The sequence below is a fragment of the Panicum hallii genome, chromosome 4 (genome assembly GCF_002211085.1).
Source record: "Panicum hallii strain FIL2 chromosome 4, PHallii_v3.1, whole genome shotgun sequence".
Taxonomy (NCBI): domain Eukaryota; kingdom Viridiplantae; phylum Streptophyta; class Magnoliopsida; order Poales; family Poaceae; genus Panicum; species Panicum hallii.
Genome location: NC_038045.1, coordinates 44,588,846 through 44,611,388, shown reverse-complemented (window position 1 = coordinate 44,611,388; position 22,543 = coordinate 44,588,846). Strand labels below are relative to the sequence as shown.

The following is a 22,543-nucleotide window of genomic DNA, read 5'->3' as shown; positions in this document are numbered from 1 at the left end:
GAGCTCTTTCACCTAAAGAAACTCTTTACGCGGACTGATCTCTCTTCCTTCAATTCCTACCTCTTCTTTCAAGGTGGTGGTGTAAATGGAATTGTGTTGCAGTTTGCCAAAACTGCGAGGGAGAAGCGCAGCAGTAGAAGAGATGGAACTGTACTCTCTCCATCTACAAATATAAGTGATTTTAACATTCAAAGTTTATCCAAAAATATATAAGATATTTTGAGCCATTCTCAATAGGAGTTTCATCCTCATTAAATAGTGTTATGTTAGCGTTTTTGATGATGTGACAAAAAGTTAATGAAGAGGTGAAATGAGTTTCATGGGGTAAAATCCTATATATACTGTTTCCAAGATAGTTTGTGACTTGCATGTAGTCTAGGAAATAACAAACAATGAAACAATGAAATAAGATAGGTGATATACTTATTATCACCGTCGACCCGTGTTACAGGCCGGCGGTGATAACCCTTTACCGAGCCAGCTCAAATTTCACAATTAAACCGCATTTCAATAATTTAATATGGTTCATAAACAATAAACAATATTGTGCATTAGAGAACAATAAACCATGAAAGCTCATCAAATTTGCATCAAGCATTACAAGTGGTGCATTATAGATGATGACGAAAAAGTGATATAACCAAGATCGGAACAAGAATATTGGTGATGGATTCCGTTTTTACCACTGTATTGGAACCGGCGGTGAAAATGTTTCAGCCCCGGTCTTTGCGAAACCGGTGGTGAAAATAGCGGTGGTGAAAATGATTTCTATAATAATTATAGTTCCGTCTCTATGTTTCCCACACGGATCGGATCGATCCATGTTGCCCCGGAGACCAGCGTCATTCTCATGCCAGATTGGCACACAGGTACATACCCTCCAGAGTCCATACCGACATGTACATTGCATGTCCCGGTCGGACGGGTGTACACCCAATAGATCACGTCGACAGTCGACTAGTGGCCCAGTTGGACCATCCTAATCGGAAATCATAGATGCGTTATTATCATCTATCGTACATTTGCAATTAGGTTGCTAAAAAGCACTCGCCGCGGAATTGCGGATTATTCTCTGGATCTAATTTCTACTTAGGGCTTGTTCGGTTAATTCTTTTCCTAAGAAAATTGACGGGAATTGTAACTTGCAGGTATTTAATCCCTCTCAATCCCCTCCAATCCCTTCTAATCTGAAAAATTTCTCTGGTGGAGTCACGCTCTCACGCCTCAGGGTAATCTCAATCCATAGTGTCTATGGGTAGTGTCATCAAGACATCACCTTTAGGAAGTACACTCTACAACCCATGATGTCTTGGTGCGGATTTCTATTAAACTCCCTCTCTTTATTAGAAGGGTTAATTGGATCCATGCCATTACAATTATCCGAGTTTACTGATCTGCCATTACAATTCATCATATTGGAATCGTGCCATTACAATTATTTCAGCTCTTCGAAACACACCACTGCTTACTCATTCGATGTGTTTCTTAAAATTTCTAGACCAAAATAGCCCCAGACTTCTTCTTCCTCTTATCCCCTCTCTCCTTCCTCTCTCTCCATGGCCCGCCCTGCCACCCCTGCTCCAGGCCCGCGCCGCCGTGCCCCTACTCCTCTGCCATGCCAGCCGCGCCAGCTCGCCACCGCCCCTCCTCCCCTCCCCTCCCCTTCCCTCCTCTACTGCTGCCGACTCCTCTCCATCTCCCCTCCCCTACTGCCGACGACTCCTCTCCTCCCCTCGCTACCCTTCCGCGGCGCCACCTCCCCTCCTCTCTGCGGCGCTAGGCGCGGGGCAGCGGTGCGGCGCAGCCTCGCGGGCATCGCGGGTGCGACAGCACGGGCCTCGTGAGCATGGCGGCACGCGTGCAGAGTAGGCGCGGGCCTCGTGGGGGGCATAGAGGCGCGGGTCTCATGGGCGGCACGGAGGCACGGCCACGCGACCACGGGTCACGTGTGGCACGGCGGCGTGGGCGTGGAGCAGGGGCGGCGGCGCGGGCGTGGAGCAGGGCACAGTGGCGCGGACGTGGAGTAGGGGCGGCGGCACGGGCATGGAGAAAGAGAGGAAGGAGAGAGGGGATGAGAGGAAGAAGAATGCTGGTGGTATTTTGGTCCATAAATTTTAAGAAACACATCGAAGAGGTAAGTAGTGGTGTGTTTCGAAGAGCTGAAAAATTGTAATGGCACGGTTCCAATATTATGAATTGTAATGGCAGATCAGTGAACTCAGACAATTGTAATGGCATGGATCCAGTTAACCCTTATTAGAAAGACACTACCTGACTTCCAATGCACAACCCGATAGTGTCTGGTGCATAGGTTCTCGTGTTGACACCGGGTCTCGCATGAGATGCGGTTTCTTCCTCTCCTCACGCTCTCTCATTTATTATGGTGCCACATAAGCTAAAAATTTTATGTGGTAATGTAATTAATGTTATGAAAACCATCCTACATGGAGGGTGTTGGGATGCTCATAGCACACAAAGAGTTGGATCACCCTCCGATTTATTTGCTCACTTTTATATCATATTTTCAATGCCCACAGATAGTGGGCCACGGGAATCAGCATTAATAAAACCCGTTTCCCTTTATTAAATAAAGGGTTTCGGGAAAAACTTTTGGTGAGTGCCAGAAAACGTCCGGTGATATATTCTAAAATGCATAAATCTTTGTTATGTGCATTAAAAGTTGATGGGTACAAACATACAGTACTATGCAACTAGTATTCAAATAAAGCAATAATAAGGTAAAAAACAAAGCGTCGTAAGGTACATAACTTTGTAACACAAATAAAAAATTACTTCAAAGTATTATAACTCACAATGCAAATGTAAATGATGTGCCATGACTTCACTTCTAGCCAGATTTCCTAACCAGGAAGTGCACGCTGCGACTACATTGCAACAAATCGAAGTGTGTTGCTGTACTGGTACGGTGGTACTTATTATATGGGATCCGCCCATGGTGTCCTCGTATATGCATATCAGCCACAAGAGTGTAAATGCGGCTTTGGTGTATTGTGTTCATCTGCATATTAACGAGAATAATGTAAATGCAAGATTGTATGCATTTCATATACTTCCGAGTTCATAACACACAGTAGTACTACAAGTTATGCGATGGCATACTTCAAGATAAATTAATAAATTCAATTTTTAAGTTAAACATCCGGCTCGTGTGAGGTACTAAGAGTGGAGGCAATTCAAATAATAAAGAGTGGAGGCAATTCAAATAATAAAGTTAAAGCTTGTAGACCATAACCCTGCGTTCACTTGCCTTCACTAACATTCAAGCAAAAGAGCTAAGTAGGCACCCCCACCTGATCATAAGCAAATCTAAGTACCAACAAAACAATTCAAATACAAACAAGAAATAATGAGTTCTTTCGCCCGAACCCGTTGTTTAAGCAACTATGATGTACTACAATTCATGACAATAACATTATTGCTTCTCATTCCCTCAAAAAAACATTGTTGCTTCTCTTTTCGTATCTTTTAACCCCGATGACTAAAAGTTCTTGTATTGTGTTGTATGACATACAACTTCAAAATTGACAACTTTCTACTGATCACAAACTAGAGGAAAAATAATCAAGATGGACTATTGGTGGAACCTTAATCTGACAATCTGCTAGACCTTGCAGATTAGCGATACTAAAACAGCCATAACTGGATCCTTACCAAATTGGAAAGCTTATGATGAGATTTTCTACAACTATGTAATAGATCCAAAACCCCAATTCAATGATTTTTAAACCTCAAATGAACAGATACTGCACAAAATTGCAAGATTAAAGTACAACCAGAAAGAAAACTTCAATTTCTCCTTGCCCTTAAAACCTGAAGTGATCTTTATGGCTATGAAAAACTCTGCAAATCTTCGGGAAAAACTAAAATAGAAAACTTTAACATAAGTCTACTTCCTAAGCATTTCTAGGAGTTTTAGAACATAATTAAGGAGGATGAGGAATGACTATGCTAATACTACATAAATGATAAGTACGCCTGCCCTTTAAGCTAACCAATCATCAAGATTAAATTAATGGTGGGGGGAGTGGAATAGTGGATTATGCAAGAAATGCTTACACTTGTGGGAAAATTATGAATGCTAGAAATACTTATATTTGTGGATAGAGGGAATTGTAATATTCATTTGCAGCCACTCTCAGACATATACCAACATTGATAAATTTTTGTCATAAACAAAATTTTACAAATTCTATCAATATTCTTCTTCTTCTTACAAGGGAACATAAACATTTTCATGTGCCGAGTATTCATATAGATTCTAGTAGAAGCTAAAATGTTTGGTTGTCCAAAACCAGTAATTGTTTTTACTGGAGAGAGTAAATGAGATTTTATTTTTGAGGGCATGAATCTTCAAAATCAAAATGTTGCAGGAAACATAGTACGCAGTCAAGGCTGCTTAATTTGCCCCCTTTTTTCATTTGGGCAAAAGCAAGCTTCTCAACAGAAAAGCAGAGGAAGATTTGCTCCTTTACATATACATTTTTTTTTGCGAGCAGGAAAATTGTATGTTAACCTATGTTTGTGCGACCAGGGCTCGTCAGACCTGCCCAGCCAACTGGCACAGGCGACGACCTACATCAAAGTTCTTCGAGAAAGAGTAGAAAAGCTGAAGCAAAGGAGAGATGAGTGCTACGCAAAGGTCCAGAAGTCCAGCAGCGGCAACGCAGAAAATGATGCAGCAGTAGAATCCTGCTCACAGGATGTTCAGGTACAATCCACAGGAGCAGCTCATTTTTTACGTGAATTTGACGATAAACTAAAATGCATCCAAGAGAGCAAGCAGGCAACAAGCTCTGAGGTTCTCTTGGATGCACCAATGGTAGCAACGAGACTCAGAAGGTTGCTTACGGAACAGCGTGCGAAACTTGAAGGCCTTGGTGCCGAATCCAGCTTGTGTAACACTCGAAACATACAGAAAAGAGACTATTACATCCAGTTCATTCCTTTTTTCATTTGACATTTGATGGTTGCATTACGTTTGTTAACTCAACTTGTATATTCCTTTGTTATATGATATCAGTTATAAAAGGATAATTGAATTCAGAAAGGAGTGCCTATCGGCCATCTGCAAAATCTGAGCAACACCCAGTCCACAACGGCTGTACCTGATTCCCATCAGAGACGTATGAACCAAAATCCAGATGTTTAAATACACAATTACGAGATGCAGTCAGGATGCCGTAGGCAAAATTTGCCACGGCACACACACATCATGTGGTCAGCTGTCAGCAACAGATGTGAGAAGACACTGGCAACAGGTGTGTGCGGTTCATGAAGCACTGGGCAACTGGGCTTCCAGTTTTTGGTAATGAACTATACACAATACGCAAGGCATTTTCCGGACACTAGAGTACAGGATTATATACAAGCACCCTCAAGTTTCCTCCTCACATAGCACATAAGCCCACGACCTTGCGACTACGATGTTCATAGGGGCGATCTATCCCCTCTACAGAAAAATCCAGAGTCAGCAGTTGGTTAGCCTGTTCTGCCAGCATCAGTCACTCCTGCAGGTTTCTTCAATTTCAATCAAAGCCTGGTCTTTTGCTGTGGCAGCATCTGTCTCTTGCAGGTGCTCTGATGTTGTTGGCTCGGTCACATCATTCTTGGGTTCAGCTTCCCCAAACAACTCAGTTGCACAGCTCTTAGGATCGGCTTCCCAGCACTTCTGGAGTAAATGGCGGATTTCATCTCTAAGCTGAGATGGCTCTTCAGGCCGAAACCACCGTTTGCCAAACTAACAGAAAGGAGTGAAGAAAGAAGCGAGTCACATCCATGGGCAGGCCAGAATGCTATCCGCAAATAAAATGAGAGACAGTAATAAAGTCGTGACTTACCATAGAAAGATCTTTCTTCTGAAGTCTTTTAGGCGCCTCCTGAATAAACCGCTGCATATAGTACAGCACAAACAGGCCACAATCGTAATCGTTTTCCTGCTGCGGCACCTGGCAACAAAAGGTGAGCTTGTTTGTGTCATTATGTCTGCTGATTAAATGGTATATTAGTATATTACAACTATCAACCTGTTCCATGCCACCGGACATAGAGACTGGAAATACTGTATGAGCTACCCTCTGATTTACAGAAAAAGACATTGTGAAATGATAAATCCTGATGAAGTGGACAGCAAATACCCAAATTGAAGGGTTATACCAAAACTAAAAGGACGTGAAAATATTAAACTTTGAGCATGGAAAGTGGATCCAATGCATTTTTTCTCAAGAGAAATGTCCAGACACACTTACTCTACACGTGCTTGTGTTTTGTACATTTTATATCCATCCATTTCTGTATTTTGTATATGTCACAACACATATGAGTTCTCGAACACCCACTACTCAAACTAAAAGTGGACATGGAGAGGATAGGTGGTGGAAAACACAAGGGGAGGATAGTCATACTATTCAGACATTCCATAGATAGCCATCCCCAGGTCTAAAACATTGCAAACTGCTACAGAATACACACATTTTATCAGTTTGAGCCTCTAGCACACGTACTGCAGTAATGCTTTTCAAGGACCTCCCCTCCAGTATTCCTTGACAAAACAAACATTTCGAAGGGAACAAGGGATCACCTCAATTGTTTTCTTTTCAATTTTACGAGGAAAATTCTTCCACACCGTTTCTCGTAAGGGACATTCTGTGGATGAAACATTCTCCTTCAGGCAGTTCCATTCTTCCTTAAGGAATCTGAAAACAAACATGTGAGTTACAAATAGAATGAAAATAAAAAAACAAACATAAGTAAAAAACACAAATGTCTTTACACCTATACAAGTGAAGTTAATGGCAATACTGCCTATATTCTAGAAATCAGTAATTCAAAGATAACACCAAAATCATCACATTTGTGTTTGTACAAATACAGGGTAAAGCAAGACAGGTACAAAGAAAAGACTAGTAAAATACAACTGAACAAAGTCTTCAAGGTTATTACCTGCTAACAACACTGAAAATCAATCTGCTACTATGAAACTTCAGAGAATCCAAATGAAGTATGATGGGACCTGCTTGATCTTCTTTTGTTGGCATGCATATAATTACAAGACTCCAATGTGTTCTAACAAATTGGGACCATAAGAGTAAAAGTTTAGCATTTCTTAACAAAATATTATAACTATTAAGTTACTATCATATAGGTAGGAAATAACTGATGAGACCATTCATGCCCCTATAAATGTCATTATACAACCATTTCTTTTCTATCAGAGCATTTGATATTTCAATAACTACACCCTTGGTCATGAGAGTGGAAAAATCACAAAAACTAAACCCTATATCCTCGGTGGACAAAAACTGTGGAAAGATTTCTCCCAAGCCCATGGACAAAAAAGTGACGGAGGGAGTATTTTAGTCAATTGTGAGAAGAACTAAATGAGTCTATATTTGGACTTAGGGGGAGTATATATTAACTGGGTTATCAGCATAATAAACTAGTCAACACAAAGGATGCAGAAATTTTGTTTCTTAACTTTAACATTATGAATGTACATGATATCTACAAAATCTCAAAATGTAGGTAAAAAGTATGACTACTATAAATTCAGTTTATTGGGTTATACGAGTTTGACGAAATTCAAAGACGAGCTACATCATTTCTTCTTGAATAGATGAGCTACACAAATTAATTAAGTTTTATCAGATTTTGCTCATTCCTACATAAATCTGTCATCATTAACCTGAACATGCTAGTCACCGGTTCAATGAAGTCCCAAAAACATGAGCAAGTAGACATAGGAGAGAATCTGGAAAAGCCAATTATTGCCGATGATTAGGTTTCAGGAACATCTTAGTGAATAGCTATGTAGTGGTAGTGGAGGTCAATAGATATGGTCTGAAAGCCAAGATAACCTTTTCCCCATCATGTAGAAGAACTCAAAATAAGTATCACCAGTTCACTATCCCAATTCTAATTAAGTTGTGGTTATGACAGGTTTTCAAATATCACTAGTTCATTACCGCAATTCCAATCAAGTTGTAGTTATGACATAGGTTTTCAAAGGATTAAAATATATCAGCAGTCCTTAAACTTGTCCCATGGTGTCATCAAGGTCCCTAAGCTTCTAAAATGCACACCTGGGTCCAGTAAACTAGTTAAGTGTGCCACATGAGGTCCAAATCACTCTAATCAGCACAAACATATATATGTGGCATGCAAATACTGGTATTTAGTAGAGCATGGGACATCTTAGGCTCCTCATTGGAGTGCCGCTTTTAATCACTTGCTGATTATGGTAATTTGGACCTCAAGTGACCCACTTAAATAATTTATGGACCTGGATCTGCATTTTAAGAGTAGGAACCTAGATGACACGACAGGACAAGTTTAAGGACTGCCTATGCATTTTACTCTTGGGAAAGCTGCACAAACTCTGGCTCTGTGGAGTAAAGATAATTTGTTTGAATGTGCCATGCTGTTTAGTTAACCCACACGTAGTTTTTGTTATTGACAATTTTATGATTAATCTGAATTTACTGGAAGACCAGCCGGTTAGACTGCTTCATGGCATTTCACAAGCAAGGTTAGTTGCTGTATCAACCCAGACCAGACCAGGCGCTTCCAGCTTTTCTTTTTCCTGGTAAAGCAGGCAGTCTGGTTTTCTCTAAAATTATAATTGGAGCACCTAGTGGAAAAAACGTTGATTTCAATTATATCAAGCGAAACATAACTATGCTCCTGAGCAAGAGAAAAATAAATTACTTACTCTGCATGCACAGGCAACAACATATATGCCTTTTCAAATATATCTACACCCTTCCACCATCTTCTCAACTTCAAAAAATAAGTGGTCTTGTCCTCCTTCAAATTAAGAAACAAAAGGCAACCAAAATTAACATATACATATGACATAAGATATGTTTGTACATGCATCAAATTTTGATTTTCTCATGAGACAAATAAAAATGAATTGTTCCCAGAGCATCACATGAAAAATTTATCTAGTGTGGCTGGGACGTTCCCATTATCTCCTAAACCACAGTTTAATGTGCACCCCCTCCCCGAAAAGTGGCATGTATTCTGGGAACTAGCTATACACCTTGGCAGTAAGTGGACTTAACTGCTACTCCCTCCCATTGGAAAATAAGTCCATTAGGACATCGACGTGTCTCCAATATGACAATTTGACTAGCGAAGTCCATAGAAATATATTATGTACTCGCAAAAAAAAAAAAAAATATATTATACCAAATGAAAATAGTAATTTATTATGAAAATATTTACTATAATGAATCTAGCAATCCCAATGCTAAGTTGTCAATCAATATGAAAATTTCGATATTAATATAGTCAAAGATAAAAAAAAGGTTTGACTTAGAACAAACCTAAATGTACTTATATTTGGGATCGGAGGAAGTATGTTTGAGTGGAAATTAAAAATAATTTATTTAGGCATCATAAACCCAATAATTTCTGCAATTGGCCAATGAAAACTGATTATTCCATTCATGAAGAAGTGAATGCAGCCACGGGACTGGAGCGCGGCGGCAGGAAGGCTGATCAGAGGTAGGACAGCCAGGTGGTGACAAGAAGATGGTGAGCAGCGCCAGAATTGGGCAAGCGAAGTGTCTGGCCACATTATCAGAAATCTCGGTGGACCACGGATCGGGGTTGAGGGACATGGGTGCACGTGTCTGGAAACATGGGTCAAAGGGCCAAAGGGTGAGTAGTTCGGAATCAGTGACCCCAACAAATCCAGGTCAATGAACTATTATAGGCCACAGATAAGTAAGTTACAGGCCCATTCAGCTCATTGCCCACCTAATGTAACATTAATAGCCTCCTCTCTGCTCAGGTAAACCAGCGCTACCAGCCACAAATCAATCGCCACCAGCCAACACCTCGCACCATCCACCAGGCCTATCCAGCAGAGACTATACTGGCCCATCCAGCCCATTACCCACCTAATGTAACATTAACCTTCCTCTAGTCTCATGAGTCACACGAGATTGCAATACATTTGTCTTAGATTTAGGCATTCATCTCATACACTATCAAACATAGGAGTTACAAGATAGATTTTTTGAATGTTGACAAGCAAGTAAAGCATCAAGAGTTTCATACAAAAAGTTACCTTTGATGTCATGGCTTCAAGCTTGCTAAAGAAGTACGTGTTGAAAATGTGATACTCACCTCTTGGTCTACTAATCGGTGACATTGGTTCCTGTAGATACCTACAAGGAAGTCTAGTTATGATTGTCATGAAACAAGTCATGAAAAGGTAACTTGCAAACCTCAAGCAAAATCAGAGCATAGAAATGTAAATTCCCCAGACTGTCAAAATCACCAACTAACTACAGTCAGATGTCATATCTGAAAATGTTTTAATTACTACCTGTCACACCCCAAAATTTCAATTTTGGGTTGTGAATATCTTTTCAAATAAATTTAACCTTTTTAAAGACTTTATGAGAATTTTCAAGATTTTGGTGGTTTTATTCTCAAACTTTTTCTAGAGCTAATTCAATTTTTGGAACCTTCTAGAATCTTTTTCACCAGCTCCGAGTATTTTATTTGGACTTCTCATGCCCAAACCGTCTCTGAGATTTTTTTCTCCTAAAAATTTTAAGATTAAACTTCTCATCATTTTCTCCTTGCATTCCTTCTCTCATTTTCCCTCTCTTTTTTCTTTCCTTCTTGGGCCAAATTCCTCTCTCTGTGTTTCTAGCGCTCTAGCGGACCCCAGCTCCTCTCCCAGACCGAGCCCAACTTCTCCCCTCAGTCGCCGACAAGTGGGCCCCACTCGTCGGGAGGAAGAACCTCCCCGAGCCGGACTCGAACCCAAGTCCGGGTCCGGTCATGCTGCACCGACCTGGGCACGAACGCCCAGGCTGAGCCGCGTCGCCCTTTTAGCCTAGAGCACCGGTCCCTGCGCTCCCGAAAAAGGGGCAGGCCCGCGAGCGTCGCCACCCCCACACAGCGCCACCGTCTCTCGCCCTCTCGCTCTGCGCAGCGCCGTCACTGCAGTTCAGCCGAACCGAGCATTGCCGTCCCCTTCGTTCGATTCAGCCGCCTCAATAATTGCCCATCCAATCCAGCGCCGTCTCGAGCTTCTTCCACCTCAGCTGCATCTCTCACGCTGGTTGCTGGACTTGCCCAGTGGACGGAGCAACCCTCTCCACGTACAGGAATAGAATCGCTGGCAGCCACTGATCTTGGGCCGAATTCCGGCCGATTTGGTTGTACTCGACGAAGATGGCCACCGCCCGGACGTTCCCCTAGCCGAGCCGCACCTGCCCCGCCTCGCCTCGTCGCCAATCGACCGCCAGAGGCTCCCCTAGCATGGAGCAGACCGCCGCCGCCACTACCGGCCTCGATTCCGGCCGATCCCAAGCAGCCCCGACGCCGGTGAGTCCCTCAAATGGAATCCCCTCGCGCTCCTCTCTCTTTTCCCCACCTCGCCATGGCCTCCCGTGCGCCTGAACTCCGGCGAGGAGAGCCCCCGAAGGAGCCTGTACGCCATGGCCAGATGCTCTTTGAGCTCTTGCAGAAAACCCTCTCAAGAACCTTGCAATCTTTTGTTTATTTCTTGTGTCTTGGCTAATTCACAGAAAACCCCCTAGAACTATTAGGAGTTTTTCAGTCCAGCCCGAGCCCATCCTTTTGCAGATCCAGACCTGTCTTTTACCTTATTCACGAGCACTGTTTTGTGTGTCTTGAGAATCTCTTCTACTAGCCCCTGAAATCTGCAGTTTATAGCAAATAGGTCCCTGCAACCTTGTTTCTTCCATAGTTTCCACATTTTAGCTCCGTTTAAGTTCGTTCTTGTTGCATTAGTTTTGTTTTAGCGTGAGCTACAGGTTAGTAGCGCTGTTCTACCTTAGTTCATGTTTTATAATTAAATTTAGAATTAATTTGATTAATACCTTTTTCAACTAGCTTTTCTAATTAAAAGCAAATTAGAGTTCTACATCGATTATTCATAATTAATGTTAAATTGATTAATACCAATATAAATGTGTCTTTTGGTACAACTTGTTTAGTGCAACACGAATCATAAAGTTTTACGCTAGTTGCTCTCACCTGTCTTTTATTTGCTAGTTAAATAATTAATTGGCTTAGTTTGTACATAATAACCTTGATAAATAAAACTTGACTAAGTTTATTTACAAATATAAATTGAATTGAGTTTGATTGTATCTTTACATCTGTTTTCATAAATAAAATAAATCAAGCCTATAGTTCTTGTTCTTTTCCCTTATAATACAAATCTTTCGATAGCTGTATCTTTTCAACCGTAGCTTCGTTTTCGGTGTTTCTTGCGCTCTTGCGATCGTAACTTTGAGCCATACTCCTTTAGTGTGCTCTTTTAATGCTTTCTACTCTGTTCTTAGTTGTGCGTGTTTGCTTGTTTCTTTGTATGTTTGTGCCTGATGCTTGTCGCAAGTAGAAAGGAATACAGTTCGAGAGTTCTGAAGATTAAGAGATGCAAGAACAAGTATTGAAGACTCTGAGCAGCTATTCTCTGGAATAAAGGCAAGTATATTCCTTGATCATGCTTTTGTCCTAATAACCTTTATTTATATTTACGCTTGCTTGCATTAATATGACGGGAACCATTTATTTATCCTTTGTTATCCATGTCCTTGAAGCCGGGTTTTATCTTTAATTGTTGGGTAGTTTGCTTAGTCGCTAAACTATGGTTATGGGTGGTTTATGAACACAATACTTGATACATGACTTACATCTTTTGGAACCACTATGATGAATTGGTGACAATAATTAATTTAAAACATGGAGAACCACCCGGGAAAATAGTGCAACCACAAGGACTACATGGCTCTGGTCTTGGCTAAATAATTAGATTTCTCTAGCTTGTTAGTAGCTTACCGAAAGGCGCAAGAGGGGGGACTAGGTTCAAGAGGGGTACTCGGCCCGCCAAAGGGGTTGATACGCCTACAGGGTGCACTCGCTTTTGGGGAGGGTGCACTCACCTAGCGGCTAAAACCTTAGCGAGCTACTACTTGTTAGGAATCTTTGTAAAGACCTTGTAATGTATCCATGCAGTCATACCTCGGAAGTGTGGTGATAGTGCCTGATCAGCACTGCATGACGGGAAACACGACTTGTGGGTTAAGTATGCGACCTCTGCAGAGTGTAAAACTGATATATCAGCCATACTTACGTCAAGAGCGGCCTGGACCCTCACATGACTTATTTAAATTGAATATATGAATTAATTCAGTTATTTAATTGTTTCAAGTTTATTTATTACTCAGTTATCCCTTTATTTCATAAATGTGGGCAATATTCATTCATGGCTTAGTAAATAGGTTGCTAATTTTCAACTGTTTATTTAAAATGCTTACTGCTTTATTCAGACAGCCTTTCTCCTTGTTTAAGCGTTGCATGTCATTTATTTCCAATATACTTGTTGAGTACCAACCATAAATGTACTCACACTTGCTAAAAATGCTGCTCAGAAGAGGAAGTTGCTATGAAGTTTTCTGAAGATGTTGCTGAGTTTCAGGCGTACGCAACCCCCGGTCGATTGCCTGTGAAGTTGGAGCCTTCATTTCCAGAATAAAGTTGTGTATCTCTGATAGACTTTTAGTTGTTGTAAGTCTTTTTTTTCGTGACATTGTTGCTCATTATTCCATTATAACGTCACTATATGTATGGAACTTGATCCTGGCATACATATAGTTATGCATTCGGTTTTATTTTAAAAACTGGGTGTGACACTACCACTACCACAAAATAAAGCATGTCAAAGATGTTACATTAATTCAAGGAAAAAAAGTTACATTGCACGCTTTTTTTTTCTTAAATTACACCTTATTTTTCTTAGAAGACCATTTTGAAGGTAAAAAGGTCACATGACAACTTGAGTACGATAGTCACATACTGCAATTACATTTTTACAATTGTAAAAGCAAGATGTATAAGTATGAATGCTTGACATGGCTAGCTCATGAACAATTAAATTTGCCTCAAAATTTGAGGTATTAAAGGAAAGAATATATATAAAATTTTGATAATTGAACAGAGCCACATCACTGTTTTAAACTCCAAGCAGTTTTGGTTTTGCATTATAAAATTCAAAAAAATCAAAACTCTATTCATTTCTGGCCGTCTATATATTATGTGGCTTCAGATAGTTGTAATCATTACACGAATCATGAAACTTGATAATCATGCCTACGACCATAGTAAAGTCAACCTGTTTCCAGTCATTTTAGTATGGATACCATCTTTCAGTTGAGTATACAATATTACCATTTTGCCATGTCAAAATTAAACTTGTAGAACGAGCTTATGGCTTGAGCTAGATACCATTTCCGAAATAAACTAGGCCATTAACTATCTTCTATGCCACAGCTCATTAAAAAACATAAGCTGATTATTTTGAGGCTTCACTATGAAATGCTTGGCAGGTTGACATTGTACGGCAGCAGAGTAAATCTAGTGTAATAAATCATCACAAAATGTTGTATAATAAGTTCCAAAACCCTGTGTTTTTCAATGTTATCAAAACTAAACTACTATTTAGGATAGGCTCCATGTTGCTGCATATGCCAAAGATGAAAATAAAAAAAATCAGTCCTACGTGTATCAGCTCATGAATACACATGAATACATCTTTCAAGCTCAATATGAGTGACTGAGTTTTTTACCCCCCATTATTACTTCTTGAACATACAAGAACAAAACTTTGTGGAGGAAAAGGAGAACAGTGCTTACATAATGTAGAAGTTCATTATAGGTGAGGACAGCAATGATTCAGGTTGGAGACATCTGATGTCATCAGAAGATATCTCAACAGCATTCGGGTGTTCCCTGCGGATAAGGCAGAAAATAAAATAGCGATGAACTATGTATCAAAAGATGGTCAAAGAATCTATAAGTTAAACTGCCAACCTTGAAGGATAGTATAGCTTCTTTGCATCCCTAAAAAATGGTGCCAGCATGTCAGAGAAGTAATTAACTTACAAAAGATACTTAACGGCCAGTAATGACGTAATGTATGGTGTATTCTCAATTATGATTATTCTGACACGAGCAAAATGACTAGTTTCATCTAAACAGTTACCAGATATTGTATAACTTACAGAAGATACTTGCCGTAAGCATAGTTGCATACATCAAGACATCAACCAATCACGTAAGTATACATTTGCGACACATAGCTCACAGCCGCTGATGTATGATGTATATATTCACAACTATGAGAATTCTGAAAAGAGCAAAATGACCTAGTTGCATGATTTACCAGTTATTGGATGTTCCTTCAGCAGAATCTGGATGGGGTGTGTCTCCATCCAGGAGAACCACCTCTTCCTGAATCGCAAATTCACAATACAAAAATCATATCACAATTGTGTAAAGAGTAATCTAATAAATAATAAAGAGTGCAAGAAAAAAGGTTATCTATCAGTAACAGTGTCTGGACATTCACATGGGAAGGTCTCTACTTACAGATACCACAGGATTCATTTTAAGAATCAAGCAGAATTGCAAGAAAAAAGGTTATCTAACAGTAACAGTGTCTGGACGTTCACATGAGAAGGTCTCTACTTGCTACTTACTGATACCACAGGATTCATTTTAAGAATAATCAAGCAGAAATAAAATAAAGGGTAGAAGTAAAGCATTGTATCATATAAGATAGCACGTATTATAACTTCTATTATCTCTAAAATATATTTTAGACTGCTGATACATTATCTCCAAATATTGACATGTTAAAAATATATAATGCTGATTTTGCGCTCATATGTGCAATGACCCAATATCTAGGCTATTAAAATTGATTGTAGATCTGTCCTCTCCAAGAGGGTTTGGCATGCAGCCCTGGTACTCCATTGACATGACATTAGCATCCTAACTGGCATCTTGGCCAGCTGATACAGCAGTTTCACAGGTTGACACGGCACTACAGCAGTGGTATCCCTCTCTACCCTTCACTTTCCACTTGTGGCTGGGATGCCTCTTTCTTTGAGATGACTATATAAATGCAGAAGCAAATGACTACATAAGTGCTTAGCTGGCGGCTATGGTGCATTAGCTCTAAGATAATGCTGGAATGATTTCCAAGATTTATTTTCATATTTTTACGAATCATCCTTTGTTCAGGGAGATAAACGATTTATATCTAGTAAACCAGTGTTTACAATTTTTTCACTAGCAACATCTGGTGGAGATGTCTGTTGGATTTAATTGATGCCCCTAGTGTTCATTGTGTTCTGTTCCTCCATGTGTTCACAATCAAATATAGCACATTCTACAGTGCACAAAATTCAGTTCATCAAAAAGCTTCAGGAAAAATATATAATATGCAATATTTCAGAATTGAGGAGCAGCACAAATTCTGGCAATGCATGTGTGTAGTGCAGTACTCAAGTTACTGCACCATGAATATTTTTAATTTTTTAAAAATGTAATATATACAGCATGCAGGGCACCATATGTACAAGTGGGTAGCTATCAACATGGGAAGCATATCACAAGCGCATTACTTGCATATACAATCAATACTTGTTTTGTTTTCTTCTCTCAACAAAGGATGAATTCAAGATTTTTTAAGTATGCGCTTCACTACTATGCGCATGAAATATGTAACATATTGAGACCAGCACGTGTACAAACTTGAAATTTCTTTTAGACAAAAGGGTAAAATCAAATTTACACTCAACACCTATGTCGTCAAAGTCGGTAATATTAAAGTTGCTCCCACGCAAAGGTTTATCATGTTTAATGTAAAGGTACATCAACATTTCTTATTGTCCCATGGCGATCAAATTAAATATCATCAATACAGAAGAAACAAGCATGATGGCTTTGATTATATAGAAGCACTCAGGGACCTAAAGTTGAAGGTTCCAGGACCATGAGCGAAAAGGTGACATGAACATCTACAGACCAGTATTTCATTACCACAATTCGAAATCTAGTAACCATTTCCAAGTTATCTATAGCATAAGAGGCAAACACAACCAATTGCCTAATCCACTTGCAAAAACTGAAACATTTGCGGATCTGCCAGTTATAGTACAGTGCTCTGAACTAAAATATTTGACATAAATGCAAAATAAATATAGTAGTCTTCTGGACAAAAAGAACTGATGTACAGAATCAAGATGGCAAGAAATGTCGAAAGTCCATACTAACCTTTCTTGATCTCAATCGCATTGAAAAGTTAGCTGGATCAGCTCCCTTCCTAACAAAAGTCAGTTAGATAGCTCAATGCGACAACAAAATCCACAGGATGAAAAATAGATTCAGCAGCTAAATTACACTTATAAGGCATGCATGAGATGAGGTCATATAGAAATAATTTACTGTAACATTTCCATTAACCAATAATGTTACAACTGCATAAAAAGGCATGCTATCACCATGTCTCCCATATATAGTCCTTTACAACACATGACGGATTAGGACATTTAATCATGTGTTGTTATCAACCTAGGCAGGGCAAGCTCAACTGTCCCACAATGGCAAGTTATGATACCGAATTCATATAATTGTTACATATTGGTTGTCTTTAGACTAGCGATACTTCATTTTCCATCTGAATTCGATAATATTCACATAACAATACAGGGAAGATTGAAAAATGATTATGGTCTAGCAACTATTCAAAATGAATGCAGAAATATTTCGAAGAATGAATGAGATGGTGGATAGACTTATTTCAGGAAAGCAATGAAAAAAAGCTGGGCAATCATCTTTAAGCAAGCAGGTAACTCTCAACGTCATGAGCAACAAAGCAACTATGCAGTTTCCTTTCTGAGGATGCAGTGTTACTTAATGAAATGTAATTCCAAAACAAAAAAAAAAGATTGTATAAAATTAACACAAAAGCATATAAATACAGACCTTTTACGAGAGGGTGTAGGAGCCGCTTCACATATCCTATTGTGGTCATTGTTATTAGATGCATCATCAGAAGATATCTTCTCCGTATTGGATGAGGTGTCGACAGGCAACTCTTCATGAAATAAATCTGTAGGCTCTGAAGAAGGTTTACAAGAATCTTCCTCTTTGCACAACTTTCGCTCATTCTCTACTGAAGTGTTAGGCTCATTCCGGCTCCTAGTTGTAATTTCCAAACTAGATATGTCGACATCTGCCTAATGTACAGAACATAAACATTTGCAGAAAAAAAGATGTTAAGCACCACAGAATAAAATATTCACCTTTTCATCCATCCCGAATGAAAACTGGAAATCAGCCTTTGATAGTTTAGCTCTATTGGGGTCACTATGCAAACCTGCAAGGGGATACGAAATACAAATTGGAACAGCAGAAAAACAAACCATGATAAACAAACATATATAGAAGATAAATTGTAATATTGAGACAAATGTTACATTTTCCTCACTGTACTGTTTTTGCACCTATCCTTCCATGTGGGATGGACTTTTGGGTGGTGAAAAAGATAAATTGATTCGAAGAAGATATAAAGCCACGCACCAGATCCAGGCTTTCTCCCTACTTGATCCATACACTGGCGATGACTTGCCTTCCTTGTATCTAGTAACATGGCCATAACAGTGAGTCAAAAGTGTTGGCTTCCAATTTGACAGGTTTGAGTTCACCTGAACTGCAGGCACTTTCAAGCTATTTTTAACTATTTATATATTTAGTCAACTGATCAGCTACATGGAAAATCTTACAATGCTTATCAAATGTTGAAGAGAAAGATTAACCAATTAACTAAAAGATGTGTAATTACTCTTCAAGATAGCATTCCAGTGCAAAAAGATAGCCATACATGCCAGTTTTCTTATTCCAGTTGAACTATACAAACTTGCATTGCATTTTCATGTGAATTTGTTTGAAAGTACAAGGTTCATGTTTTAGTTAAAGCCTTAGAGGGTTAAGAACAGGGAACCCATATCTTAAGGAAAGAAAAGCACATGGAAAAAGCAGTCCTAAATTAGTTACATATGGACAGAACAAAGTGATAGTTACAAAAATAAAATAATGAGAAACAATTATAAAGTCTAAAACTAATAGAAACCATAAAAAGTTATAAACAGCCAACACTGGTACAGTAAGCAACAGAACTAACTGTAGAATATAAAAAAAACTTGAAGTTGATAATCATCATGCATCAAATATTGATATAAAGACACTATAAACACAGGTAAAAGCAGACACGAAAGAATGTCTTGCATTTTGCCTATTTGAGAGCATGAACCATGTTATGAACAAAGAGTTTATACAACATGGTCTGTTAAAACTCCCAAGTCCAAACAGTGCTAAAACCAGATATCAATAACGTACCAGATGATTCAGCACATTTTGATAGGACTATCCTTTCACATCCATCACCACTCTGCAAGAAAGAATTCAAAAATAAGGCTTACCAGGTGTGCAAATCTACTCATAATGTTTACTGCATACATTCTCGAAAAAAAATAATGTTTACTGCATTGTACAATTATGGTTTCCAGATTTCACTTGTCAGAAGATTCCCACTGCCATAATTCCACGTCAATATATTGCAAAAGACATCATGTTAGCTTTTTACATAGCTATGCTGGACACAGTTAGCGCTATATATGCTAGCCATAACCAGACAGTACGACAAACTGATCATATACTCTAGCAAGATACAATTTTGATGTCAGATTCTTTTTTCAGTGACAACACCTGTACACGGCCAAGATTGCATAGCCAGTTTGCGTCACTTCTGCATTGACTGCACACGGTTTGCAGGCATTTCATCGAACAGGAGCTTGAAGCGACGAACTCCCAACCTCCCCCCAATCCGGGTCTTTTTACATCAACTCGGCGCAAAGGAACCAGAAATCGAACCTCTAAACTCACTCCCGCACACGATGACTAGGGACTACGAATGAGGAAAAGCGACTCACCGGCTCTCGTGCCCCGCCGCCGGGGCCCCGGCGGCGATTGAGCTCCCGGTGCGTGGCATCGAGGTGCAAGCGCAACTTCTTGCCGCGGTCCGGGAGGCGGTCGCCGAATCCTCTGTCAAGCATATCCTGCGTGCGCTGGACCTTCTCCCGCAGCCCCTGGTCCGATAACAGACGCACTTCGGCGTCGACCCCCTCCCTCTCCCACATCTCATCGTCAGCGGCCCCCGCCTCGCGGGGCAGCTCCACCTGTGAGGCCGCGGTCATCGGCATTGACGGGGGCGCCGCGTCGCGTCCCCAGTGGAGGCGGCGGAGGCGGAGAAAGGGGAGGGGCAGGATGTGGGGGAGAGAGAGAGGGGGGGCCAAGAAGAGAGAGAGAAGACGGGAGAGGTGACGAGGATGACAGGTGAGTCCCACGAGCAGAGAGAGGAGACGGAAGAGGTGACGAGAATGACAGATGGGGACACGCGGGCCAAGGAAGCTAGGAGGGGTGGGGACGAGAAATCGAGGGCGAAATCGAGAATGTCGTTTTTGTACGAGTTTAGAAATTAGATCATCTCCAACGGATTATTTTTAAGTTTTTTATAATAGTTGCCGCAGTAGATTATCAAAATTCAATCACTAAAAATAATAGAGTAGAGAGATAAATTCCATTCATTTAGGGTTGGGCGTTGTGTGTTTTGATGATTAATAAAAAAAATTAGATATTAAAAGTTGGATTGGTAATCTACTAAAGCATCTTTAATTATCAAAATATTAATTTTTTATATTAGGAAGAGAGATGAATAATTAAAAAAAGATGCTCGGACATGTAATCTTTTTTAGGATGGGATGCTGACTCGGGCTGGCCGAACCAAATTTGGCACTCCAGTATAAATATTTGGATCGTTGCCAAATTTTGGCACGCCAAGGTACGGCTGTTGGCGTATGACGCGAAAAGCACGCCCACGCGCGGCTCGAATCGGCCGCCAATAGCCTGCCAACGCTTTGGCAGGGCTACCCGGCGGCAGCAAACAAGTCCTCAATTTGTGTGCAGAGGGTTTCTCTGTTGGAGAATGCTGAGCTAAATGGCGAGATAAAAGGAATCAAAATTTGTCCGGGAGCTTCCAGCGTGTCTCACTTGCTGTTCGCTCACGATTCTCTGATACTATGTTGTGTGCAGATAGAACTGTCACATTCGGAATTACGGAACTGCGCACGTAGCATACTTATTTTAAATAAAGGGTAGGATATGGTTCATAACTACACTACTTATAACTAACATAAGTAGAACTATATTCGGAAATAAGAACTATATTCGGAATAAGGAAACTACCCGAGTAGAACTCGGATAGAACTCCTGACCTAGTATCGGGTTAGAACTTCCATATAACCTTATCCTCCCAGACTATATAAGGGCGGCGGGGATCTCCTCTAAAGATTATATCATCTAAGGCAATACAAACCATCACACAGGACGTAGGGTATTACGCTCTCGGCGGTCTGAACCTGTTTAAAGTTTCGTGTTCCTTGCACACTTGAGTTCCTGATCTTAGCGACACCCCACCTACAATCTACCATCTCGGAGTATCCCTCGGTGGGTTTGGAGGTTAAACACTGACAGCTGGAGCGCTAGGTAGGGGTGTTCATCGAGCGTCCACCGGACAACTCAATGGCATCTTTCAACTTCACCAGCGTCATGCTCGACGAGAGTACAACTTTCATCTTCGGCTCATAGGTTTGCGTCGCTGACGGCGCGGGCAGCTTCTGTCGGCACCTCCTCGACGACATGAAGCCGGAGGCATCTGCAGCAGCTCAACGCAGCGATTTTGACGAGTTCATCGACAATCTCGATGAGACACTGCTCCCTGACTTAGCCAGGGAAATCGAAAAGACGTCTGCTGTTGACGCGACTTTTCGACTCGTGCTGCACCAGGACTCCTCAGGTCGGATTCAATCCGATCTGAGGAAGAGCGTACCCGACTTCTATTCGGGTTACGCAATGCGGCTTCTGTCTACCAGAAGCTTACTCAATCCGAGTTCCTCTCCGTATTGGAAGAGGACTTGGATAATCTACTCAAGCTCGGGTATGTGGGAGCCACCTTCTGTTGGGAGGCCCCTGTTTTCGACAAATACACGGACTCGGATGATGACTCTGAAACCTTCTCGGGTTGTCATCTAGGCCTGACTATAACCTCGACGCCACAGGGCCGCTTCGTGTACTGGAAGGGCATGGAGCCTCTAAGCTATTCGAGTTCGACTTCTGCCTTGTGGCTTTCACATAAGAACTGCCTTTTCAGAAAGGCGAGCCTCTCTCTTACATGAACAAGGAGGGAGAGGGCAAGACAGTACTCGTCGACTACAGCTCGAGCAGAGAGTTTTCCACGCAATGTCACGTCTACATGGCCTCCCTCCACGAGCATGACGACGATGACGAACCAGGAAGAGAGTACAATGAAGAACTACTCGCGGACGTCTCCACCAACGAGCACACGACGAACGCTCCTCAAGATGAAGACAAGGATCACAGAAAAATCCGCAGGATCAAGAACGCCAAACGTGCCAAGCGTAGGCGGAACATAGAAGCCCGCGCAAGTTACCTACCTTACCGCAGAAACCTCAACAGTGCCTTCGCTGCAGCCGATGATCGCTAGTACAACATGCCAATCGGGATAGATCGCTAGTACAACATGCCTTCGCTAAACCTTTATTACATA

General features: G+C 40.8%; 2 protein-coding genes across 3 annotated transcripts; one reads left to right on the top strand and one right to left on the bottom strand.

The window, feature by feature from the left end:
- Positions 1-2,043: 2,043 nt before the first annotated feature.
- Positions 2,044-4,978, top strand: LOC112890528. Its single transcript, XM_025957406.1, has 2 exons — positions 2,044-2,095; positions 4,518-4,978. The coding sequence occupies exons 1-2, from the start codon at positions 2,044-2,046 to the stop codon at positions 4,976-4,978; spliced, it is 513 nt and encodes a 170-aa protein (XP_025813191.1).
- A 167-nt stretch (positions 4,979-5,145) lies between these two features.
- Positions 5,146-20,216, bottom strand: LOC112889086 (ubiquitin-like-specific protease 1D). 2 transcript variants are annotated; one of them, XM_025955576.1, is made up of 15 exons: positions 19,851-20,216; positions 19,258-19,309; positions 18,442-18,501; positions 18,165-18,238; positions 17,845-18,098; positions 17,134-17,182; positions 15,236-15,303; positions 14,884-14,913; positions 14,707-14,802; positions 10,097-10,208; positions 8,729-8,823; positions 6,961-7,083; positions 6,599-6,713; positions 5,859-5,966; positions 5,146-5,758 (listed from the first exon to the last, which is right to left on the bottom strand). In XM_025955576.1, the coding sequence occupies exons 1-15, from the start codon at positions 20,118-20,120 to the stop codon at positions 5,519-5,521; spliced, it is 1,746 nt and encodes a 581-aa protein (XP_025811361.1). In that variant the 5' UTR covers positions 20,121-20,216; the 3' UTR covers positions 5,146-5,518. The 2 variants fall into 2 exon arrangements, with proteins under 2 accessions (XP_025811361.1, XP_025811362.1); XM_025955577.1 differs by having other exon boundaries at positions 10,097-10,196; positions 19,851-20,214.
- Between the last annotated feature and the right edge of the window lie 2,327 nt (positions 20,217-22,543).

Excerpts from the sequence above, each read along its gene's own strand:
- LOC112890528 (XM_025957406.1), top strand. The coding sequence starts at position 2,044 with ATGGAGAAAGAGAGGAAGGAGAGAGGGGATGAGAGGAAGAAGAATGCT. Across the intron at positions 2,096-4,517 it reads GAGGAAGAAGAATGCTGGTG|GAAAATTGTATGTTAACCTA; the intron begins GTATTTTGGTCC and ends TTTTGCGAGCAG.
- LOC112889086 (XM_025955576.1), bottom strand. The coding sequence starts at position 20,120 with ATGCCGATGACCGCGGCCTCACAGGTGGAGCTGCCCCGCGAGGCGGGG. Across the intron at positions 18,502-19,257 it reads AAAATGTGCTGAATCATCTG|ATACAAGGAAGGCAAGTCAT; the intron begins GTACGTTATTGA and ends CCATGTTACTAG. Across the intron at positions 14,803-14,883 it reads AAGCTATACTATCCTTCAAG|GGAACACCCGAATGCTGTTG; the intron begins GTTGGCAGTTTA and ends CCTTATCCGCAG.